This window comes from Hemibagrus wyckioides, linkage group LG02, assembly GCF_019097595.1.
Source record: "Hemibagrus wyckioides isolate EC202008001 linkage group LG02, SWU_Hwy_1.0, whole genome shotgun sequence".
Taxonomy (NCBI): Eukaryota; Metazoa; Chordata; class Actinopteri; order Siluriformes; family Bagridae; genus Hemibagrus; species Hemibagrus wyckioides.
This window is the reverse complement of record NC_080711.1, coordinates 24,276,428-24,286,427: the sequence shown is the minus strand read 5'-3', so window position 1 is coordinate 24,286,427 and position 10,000 is coordinate 24,276,428. Positions and strand designations below refer to the sequence as shown.

Sequence of the window (10,000 nt, the reverse complement as noted above, 5' to 3'; positions counted from 1 at the left end):
ACGCATCTCTCCTCTCAAGGTGACAGTGTTGCTTCACCAACATGCCTAAGCCCCGCCCTAAATTTCAGGAAACGTGTCCTGGCATAACCCGTGCAAAACAAAAACCAAGAAGCAGGAAGTGGGTGTGTGTGTTTAATCTTACTCTGCACTATCGCCCGATAGACTGCAGCGGCCGGAGAATTGGGCAGTTCGTTTAGGAAGGACTTTCCCTCATCACAGCTTCGACCTTCATATCAAAAAAGGAGAAAAAGAAAAAAGAAAAAGGAGAATTACAATTCACAAATGAGGAACAGGGTTAAAAAAAAAGAGAGAAGTGGAAACTGCAGGCGACAGGAGATTAATTCTGAGTAACACAAATCATGAAGAAGATCACTTTATATACATCACTTCTTAGGAAGAGAAAAGATATTATAGAAAAGTTCTAACAGTTGTTAGAAGAGGAGATTCTGGTTGAGTCAGAGACAGAGAGAGACAGAGAGAGAGAGAGACAGAGAGAGAGACAGAGAGAGAGAGAGAGACAGAGAGAGAGAGAGAGAGAGAGAGAGAGACAGAGAGAGAGAGAGTGAGAGATAGTCAGAGATAGTCAGAGAGAGAGAGAGAGACAGAGAGAGAGTGAGAGATAGTCAGAGATAGTCAGAGAGAGAGAGAGAGAGAGAGAGAGAGACAGAGAGAGAGAGAGAGACAGAGAGAGAGTGAGAGACAGAGAGAGAGAGAGAGAGAGAGAGAGAGATAGTCAGAGAGAGAGAGAGAGACAGACAGAGAGAGAGGGGGGAGAGAGGGAGAGATAGACAGACACAGAGAGATAGAGAGAGAGGGGGGGGGAGATAGACAGACAGAGAGAGAGAGAGAGAGAGAGAGAGGGAGAGAGGGAGGGAGAGAGAGTTAGACAGATAAAGAGGGAGAGATGGAGGGAGAGAGAGAGAGACAGAGAGAGAGAATTGAATTCTATTGTGTGAGGAATATTAGTACAATCACAGTAAAACAATCAACACAGGCGTGATGTGATGAAGCAGAGTGAATTATTTTCTGTGCCTCTTGAAGCGTTTTATTGCTCTTATTCCACATCACCTTCGGATGCCAACCATTATCATCTGCATTTATTAAAAGTGAATGATTCTTTTTATAGCTATATTTTATGGCTATGTTTAATGTTGCAGAGGGCCTGTGAAAGTAGTTCCTGCTCTCACCGGCCACTCTGTGCTTTCCTCTATTGACGTTGGTCACATTACTGAGTAAATGTGTCTCGTTACAGCTTCCGACTCTGTTAGGAATGAGCCGTTGCTATAGAAACATATAATGTAACAAGCCCGTTGATATAAACAGCAGCGCTACTTTCTGACCAATCAGAAGGCAGAACCAAGCAGCGGCGTCGTACCTATCCGTGGGTCCAGAGGAACTCGTCCCAGCAGAGGCAGACTCAGCTCCTCGCACATCCGCTCAGCTCCTCCCGTGGATGGAGGGAAAATCTGAGACGTATTCTGTTAGAAGAGAAGGTGAAGACAGACAGAGAGAGAGAGAGAGAGAGAGAGAGAAAAGGAAATGTGGTACACTTGCTTAAGAAACAACAACAACAAAAAATGCCCTCTAACTAGCGAGGCAGTGTGTAATGCTGATTATCCAAAATGAGAGAGATGGAGGGTTCTGTCAGAAGAGAAGCTGAAGTTTAAACTCCACTCAATCTCAATCTCTACTAAAGCAGCGTTAAGGTGAAAAAATCAGGAAGGAAGTGTTATTTATTTATTTTACATGAAAACACCACAAACAAAAGATATTCGAGTAACGTGTCGGCAGAGGTTTGTTTAATTAGTGATTGCGATTAAAAATGTGGACAAAAGTTCAGATAAAGCACCACCAAGTTCCTCATGCGGGGAGAGGCGGGGAAAGTCCCTAGGAAACCAAGGTTAAAAAAAAAAAAAAACAAACCTGAAATTTAGGAGCAAAGTTATCTGAAGGCAAATTATTAACAAAGAGGGAAATCTGGATGGATTTCTCACGCTGGTCTGAGGAGGAACAGACAGGACGTGATGGAAATATGTTTCCTAAACAGAACAATGAAGCAACAGACACGTCAGACAGATATCCAGGTCCAACTAACACTGAGACAGAGGAGTGGACGCTCATGCTCCCGGTCACTCTGGGTCACTCCGAACCAAAACACCTTCTTATAATAAGTACTGAAGATGACCAAAATGCACATCTCTCCATTACAGCCTCCAAAAACCGGGTTAATGGGATTTTTTGAATATTTAGGCACCGAAATCCAAGTTCTTCTGATTCTTTCAGTAAAAGTTAGTTTGTTTTTAAAAGCAAATAAGCTAATATTAAGCATGAAAACACGGCTGTAGCACAGATTTAAAGATCACGGTTGCAGACTGGGGTGTGTGTGTTTGGGTGTGTGTGTAGGAGATTGACATTTAAGGAAGTTAGTAGGCGGTTGATGAGAAAGCAGTAAGCAAACCCACACAGGATGTGACCTCAGGTCTGCAGTGATGGTCTCGAATGGTCTAACTCTCTGTATTTCAGGATGTTTTTCACAACCCTATAACGCCATCTGTTTGTGGGCGGGGCTTAGAGATCCATGGGGGATATAAATTTTCACTCTTCGTTAAAGCGTGAATTGAGTTTTGCATCACTTTACATCACTTTAAGCATCATTCTTTTATCCTTTATTAAAAACTTCCACTCAGATTTTGTAAATGTTTAGAGAAAAAAATTAATAAAATCAGATTGTTTGAGTATATGAAGAGTGTATGAAATCACAGATCAGTAAAAAAACAAACAAATAAACAATCAGCTGTTCACATGTACACAAAATTTTTGGCACCCCTGGCTGCATTATACTCCTGACACGCCATGTGTCATGTGTCATTTTTCTTGCAGCTATTTAAAAAATTTTCTTGTGGCATGTGCAAAAGTTTGTAGACACTAACTAAATCAGCAGTCAGTAGCCGCCCCCATTTGACAGACATAGCTTCCTCACACTCCTACTGTAAGGCATTTTCAAACTTTTGCATTCAAGTGTGGATTCTCGCCTTGTTTTACTCGCCTTGCATTTGGGACACACAAAGCCGCTCATGTTCTCCACCACGCCGATGATGGGCAGCTTGACCTTCTGACAGAATCGGATCTGTTTCCGGACGTCCTGGAGAGACACTTCCTGTTCGGGGTGGGGTGGGAGGACAGGTCAGAAAGTCAATTAGAGGCAGGAGGATCTTCCTTTACTACTTCCTTAATTAGAGGAGGTCACTTTGTGATTGTTGAAAATGAATAAGGTGATAAAGTTAGGTGTGTGTGTGTGTGTGTCTGTGTGTACCTGTGGTGTTGTTATGACAACAGCTCCATCGATTCCTGCTCCACTCAGGTACTGCACTACAGACAGGTGTTCATCAGAGGTTCCAGGGGGCGTGTCCACTATCAGGTAGTCCAAATCACCCCAGTCCACATCCCTCAGGAACTGTTTTATCATGCCTAGACACACCACACACACGCCCACACCCACATCCACACCCACTTAGCAGCTATAGCACTAGCAATAACAACAAAGCCGTGTGTGGTCCTCCTACATCACTAGAATTAAACTAACTTCATTACAGCACTTATTTCTGCAACACAAGAACGACACATCAGACATTTCAGACGTTTATAGTGACTACACTTCCGTCCTGTGGTTACATATTCAGCGACAATCAGACAAAATCAGCTTGGTACCAATAACCCTAACATTAGGCAAAGAAAAGAAGCTGAGGTGAGAGACAAAAATATGTCTCCAGGAACATAAAAGTAAAAATATATTTTCATTTCTCATGGTTTGACTTCCTCAAAATAAGCTCGGAGGTTCTGCGTATGCACTGCTAATCTCCGAGAAACACATTGCACACATTCTCTTTTGCTTATCACATCTCTGCCCATTTAAACACTGACACCAGTCCAGACTTTTAAACGCATTGTGAAAAATAAGCCATGTTTATATGCACCAAGAGGTTATTCAAATGAATCTTTACTGCTGTTTCATCACCTGGAGACGAGCAAATAAACCTATTTCCTCATGGTGTGCTGTAGAACATCCGAAAACAGTTCACTTTTTTAGTTCACTCCCAGAACTAAAAATCTACAGATAATTTCCTCACCCCCTGGTCATCCGAGATGTTCTGTATTCAGTCGTAAAGAAATGAGGAAAACATTTCAGGAGATGTTTCTCCATATAGTGGAGTTCAATGGTGGCCGCGAGTTTGACCTTCCAGAGTGCAGTTTAAATGCAGCTTCAAAGAGCTCTAAACCTCCATCCCAGCCCAGGAAGAAGACTCTTCTGGCCACACCATTGGTCACTTTCTTAGAAAAATAATAAAATTTATACTTTTTAACCACAAAAGCTCGTCTAGCGCTAGCTCTGGGATGCGTGCCCACGACGCTACGTACCACGTAATCACGTCAGAAGGTCAGGCGTGACGTAGGCAGAGCCACAGACCCGTTTACTAGTGTGGAGAAGGATGACCGCTCCCAAGTTGTAGTTAAAAGTGAAAGAACGAGCTGGACATTCCACGACAATAAAGATGTAAACAGAAACAGACCTGATGCTGTTTAATATATAAACATGATTACGTGTGGTGTAAGAGGAATAAAACAGATCAGGATGCGGATGTGGTGCTAAAGGAAAATAATCCACATGAGGAAGGTGAGAGAGAGTCTTCCTCACAGCATGGTCTTTAACTGTGGATGTTTATCTCATCTGAAACGCTCTTCCTCTCCTATCAGACACGGATATTCAGCATTGACAGGACGAGGTTTCCGTGCTGAAATGCAGCAGGATGCACGGACACAGCGCCTGCACCACTGCGGGTCACCTGCTGGAGGAAGTGAAAACACGCCACTTGCTCTGAATGGCATTTTTAGAAAACTCTTTGCGTGTACGATTTAAACTGCTTCACAGGCTAATGTGGGCGTGTCCTGGGTCAGTGTCCTGTTATAATATCTACATACATAAAAATCGTGGGACTTAAAGGAGGAAGGAGGAAGAAGAGGAGGAAGTGAAAGAAAAAAAGTGTCCTGTTATAATATCTACATACATAAAAATCGTGGGACTTAAAGGAGGAAGGAGGAAGAAGAGGAGGAAGTGAAAGAAAAAAAGTGTCCTGTTATAATATCTACATACATAAAAATCGTGGGACTTAAAGGGAGGAAAGGAGGAAGAAGAGGAGGAAGTGAAAGAAAAAAAGTGTCCTGTTATAATATCTACATACATAAAAATCGTGGGACTTAAAGGAGGAAGGAGGAAGAAGAGGAGGAAGTGAAAGAAAAAGAAGAGGAAAAGGAAGAAGAACAAGAAGTAAAAGAGGAGGAGGAGGAAAAAAGAAGAAGAAGAAAAAGAAGAGGAAGAAGAGGAGGAGAAGGAGGAAGAGAAGGAAGAAGAAGCAGAGAAAGAGGAGGAGGAGGAGGAAGAAGAAGACTAACTGTAAATGTACTGAGAAATGTCAGAGAGCTGGGAGGGTTTTTTTCTATTCTCCCTCCTATCTCTCCCTTACTCCTCTCTCTCTTCTTTCACTCCTCTCTCCTCTCCACTCTCTCCCTTCTCCTCTCCTATCACTCCTCTCTCTCTCTTCTACCCTCTAGAAGCCTCTCTCCTCTCTCTCTCGCTCATTTACCCTCCTTTCTTTCTTCTCTTTTTCTCCTTTCTGTCTCCCTCTCCTCTCCTTCTCTTTCTCCTCTCTTGTTGCTCCACCCACCATTTTTCTTCGGTCCTCTCCAGATCACAGCATCATCGGGACTGCTGAGCAGGAAGCCGATGGACATGACGGCCAGGTTATCTTCTACATACTGAGGAGAAAATGAACACACACACACACACACACACACACACAGTCTAACATTACCAAGAATCACACACACGCAGCTCAATTTTTTAACATTTGTGTAAATATATAAAATATAACAATCACAGATCCTCACCACGGGAGACCAGCCAGAGCCGCTCTGATGAACCTACACACACACACACACACACACACTTTGATCGTAAACACACGCCACAGCTATATCTAAAAGAAGAAGAATACACACACAAACCACAAACAGTGCAGCTGTAATGAATAAAAGCTGCGGAGGTGCAAGAGGAATAAAACATTAAATACAGCAGGTCCTCGGTTTACGACGTCCTCGTCTTACGGCGTTTCGTGGTTACGTCGCCATCTCCGACTTACGGCGTTTGCGATGTTAAAACAAATTTCACGTGGGAACTAGTTGGTGAGTGGAGCGGACGAATATACGACAGCAGAATGTGAGTTCCGACTTGAAAATCGTGTTACGTCGCGTCGTAGGAACAGAATTCCGACGCAAGTCGAGGACCCCCTGTATATATAAAACTGAGAACATTCATCACAACAAAAGCAAGCATTTATTTGCAAAAACTGTTGTGTAAAGGCGATTAAAGAGGCTGTGGTATGTGAGGAACATGAGCGACATCAGGAAAGAGGAACTCGCCACTGAACCAGGACCTTAAAAGAGGAAAGGAGAAAAAAAACCTACACCAAAATCACAAGCTGAACATTTGCATGCTTCAAAATAACGCGTTTCTGAAAATGACTAAAAACACCAGAGACACGACTACGCAGACACACACCTCTAAAAGGCACTTATTTATAGCGTGGATTCGAACGTTTTTGAGAAATCTGCACTCCGGACGCATGGTTGAGCAAGGCAGAGAGGGGAAAGTGGAATGGAAACTTCTAGAGAAAAGCCATGGAGAAACGGACAGGGTTGGAGGAGGAACAAAACCACAATGTTTACTGTGTGACTGACAAATACATGATATGAAAAAATGGATTAAAATGGTGGATCCTGCCGTCCTGGGCATGTGGTTGTGCTTGGATGGTGTGAGAGTTAGTCCACTCTACACTGCCCACATTCACTAAGCATTAAAGCTTTTACTTTATTCCTGAAGGCCACATCGTTCTTCCAGCAGTTTACAGGAGGTCTCTGAGGAGAGTTCCTGTTCACTCCTACGTTAGAAACATGGTCATCTATAGACATATCATTAATCTTTTTTTTAAAGAGAGCTTTTTCATGGTCCCCTCGTCCTCCAGGTTCGTTTCTCCTGCTTTGAGGAAGCACCTCTTGCTGACCCGCTGATCCCTGACAGCAGCCATTTTTAAAAAGTTGCCAGTTTTAAAGAATAGCATGTAAAATATCACACTCTTCATTTGGATTTCTTTTCCTTTAGATCTGAGCCCCCCCCATCTCTCTCTCCCTCTCTCTGAGCCTCTCCCTCTCCTGCACTCTCTCACCTTCTGAGCCTCTCTCCCTCTCTCTGAGCCACTGAGCCTCTCTCTCTCTCTTTCTCTCCTTCTCTCTCTGAGCCACTGAGCCTCTCTCTTTCACTCTATCCCTATCACTTTCCCCATCTCTCCCCCTCTCCCTCCCTCTCTCTCTCACATCCTCCCTCCCTCTGTCTCTCTCTCTCTGCAGTGTGTTGTAGTACCTGCTCTCCCTCCAGCCCCATTATTCTGGGTATTGATGGTCCACAGATGTCCACGTCCAGCAGAGCCACCTGGAATTAAAGATGACAAACTGTTAATCACCGTCACGTGTAGTTTACAAACAGGGACAATAAAATAAATGAAATGACCATCCTTTCACTTTTTTTTAGTAAAACGTATTTTTAATAATAACTTGAATAAATAATCTGTTAAAGTTTTATTAAGGAGGTGTGGAGGGTGATGGCCGAGGCACAGAATGTAAAGTGTTTTCTAGTTAACCTGAGTGAAAGTAACGAGCGGGTAGCTGCTGTTTATAGCAGCAGTGGAAACAGGAAGCTGTTTGACAGATGTTTCAGAGCGCTAAGTGTAACTAGAGATGAATAAAGAGAACAATATGAGAGTCTTTTACAAATAAAACACTGTAAATGACCAAGAAATGACTGGGTGGTGGAGGAAGACACTGCATGCAGTCACCTTACAGGAAGAAGGAAACTCCGTCACCGATTACTTTTCTGTAAAAGAATGACCTGTAGTGACCTTTACTGACCTGCAGGCCTCACAACTTCCTCCTCCATGTGCTGATGGAATCATCATAATGAAGAAATGACCAATTCAATATTTCTTTATTGATCAGAGCGAGAAGGGAATTCACTCTGGCTTCAGTTTCATCACAGACAGCTTTACTACACAATCATTTTAGAGTAAATCATTTTAGAGTATGAGTGAATCACTTGAGAGTAAATTGTTTGGGAGTGAATCATTTGAGAGTGAAACATTTGAGTGTGAATCGCTTGAGAGTGACTCGTTTGAGAGTGAATCATTTAAGAGTAAATCATTTGAGAGTGATTCATTCAAGAGTGAATAGCTTGAGAGTGACTCGTTTTGAGAGTGAATAGCTTGAGAGGGACTTGTTTGAGAGTGAATCGTTTGAGAGTGACTTGTTTGAGAGTGAATTGCTTGAGCTTGAATAGGTTTAAAATGAATCGTTTGAAAGTGACTTGTTTGAGAGTGAATCATCTGAGAGTGAATCGCTTGAGAGTAAATAAATAGTTTAAGAGTGAATCATTTGAGAGTGAATTGCTTTGGAGTGACTCGATCGAGAGTGAATTGTTGGAGACCATGCCACAACACAGTCTGTGTGTACCTTCTTTTTACAGTCTGTGTGGTCTACCTCTCTGGTTGCTCCTGACCTCTTAAATTTCACAGTCTTTTAGGTCAGTCGAGCCAGGCAGACATTCCACCAGCTGGCGTGTGGTAAATGTGGCCACCTATGACAGTAAAGTCACCGAGCTCCTCAGCACTGAAACACTTGAATAAATAAAACACACCGTTTTGGGCTATATATCTGCATTGTGTTTGATTTTATTTTGATTAAAGCGCTTCACTATTCCTCTTTCACACAGCAGCTGTGGGGGTGGAGACTTCTGCACATGACCCTGCGATGGGTGGAAGAGACACTTCCCCTAGATCATCAAGTGTATTTTCTCTTCATGGTGTGTAATTAGTGTCAGCGAGGTGTGAGGAAACTGTGAGCTGAAGTGCTCAGGTGTGACGCGGGCGGCTTCCTGGACATGTTTACTGCTGATTATTGGTCTGTTGTCTGCGTGCATCAGCGCTTAAAGGACAAAAGGTTGTGTGTCACATGTTTGGGGGAGGCCGAGGGAAAAGCTGCAATATGAAAAAACACAGAAGTGCAACAATTTTCCATCTAAACTTCCCTTTTTTTCTAAATATTTACTGAGTCAAGTAAATATTATTTTTAATAATATTTTTTAATTTATTTATTTATTTAACTTATTATTATTAAAATAATGCAACATCTTGAAAATGTTAAGATTAAGTAGGATGTAATTTGAGCAGAAATAATACTAAAATATTTAAATTATGAGAAAATAAGAGCGCAGGAGAAATCATAAAGTTGGTCAAGAAAACAAAAAGAGCCATAGAAACAGAGACTTCGGGAATGTCCGGAATCTTGTCCAGCCCTGGACAGCAAGGAGACTTACAAACGGAGCTTCAGGAAAAACTGACCGGCTAACGTTTTTATATATATATATATATATATATATATATATATAAATAGGAGAAATAAGGAAACATGAGATCTCTAGTGTCTATCTTCATCATCATCGACTCCTCCTCTCCTTCACCACACCCATCCACGGCATTCCGTCACTAACTCCAATGTGGCCGTTTGAGAGTGAATCATTTGAGAGTGAATCGCTTGAGTGAACTGTTTGAGAGTGAAACATTTGAAAGTGACTCGTTTGAGAGCGATTCCATGGGGGAAATCGCTTGAGAGTGAATCATTTGAAAGTGACTTGTTTGAGAGGGAGTCGTTTGAGAATGACCTGTTTAAGAGTGAATCGCTTTAGAGTGAACTGTTTGAGAGTGAATCATATGAGAGTGAGTCGTTTCACAGTGACTCGTTTGACAGTGAATTGCTTTTGAGTGACTTGTTTAAGAGTGAATTGCTTTAGAGTGATTCATTTGAGAGTGAATCGCTTGAGAGTGAACTGCTTAAGACTGGA

The 10,000-nt window shown here is 42.4% G+C and overlaps 1 protein-coding gene across 7 annotated transcripts in view; it reads right to left on the bottom strand.

Moving 5' to 3' along the window:
* Nucleotides 1-10,000, bottom strand: part of nubp1 (nucleotide binding protein 1 (MinD homolog, E. coli)) — a 33,455-nt gene that overhangs the window by 14,010 nt on the left and 9,445 nt on the right. For 6 of the 7 annotated variants that reach the window (XM_058416446.1, XM_058416454.1, XM_058416463.1 and 3 more), the window contains exons 4-10: nucleotides 7,472-7,540; nucleotides 5,944-5,976; nucleotides 5,721-5,811; nucleotides 3,314-3,468; nucleotides 3,047-3,157; nucleotides 1,376-1,478; nucleotides 143-226 (exon numbers count right to left, since the gene is read on the bottom strand). In XM_058416446.1, coding sequence (XP_058272429.1) covers nucleotides 143-226; nucleotides 1,376-1,478; nucleotides 3,047-3,157; nucleotides 3,314-3,468; nucleotides 5,721-5,811; nucleotides 5,944-5,976; nucleotides 7,472-7,540 — 646 coding nt within the window. Of the gene's footprint in view, nucleotides 1-142; nucleotides 227-1,375; nucleotides 1,479-1,923; nucleotides 2,040-3,046; nucleotides 3,158-3,313; nucleotides 3,469-5,720; nucleotides 5,812-5,943; nucleotides 5,977-7,471; nucleotides 7,541-10,000 lie in introns of all 7 variants that reach the window. The other variant, XR_009207285.1, reaches the window with a different exon arrangement.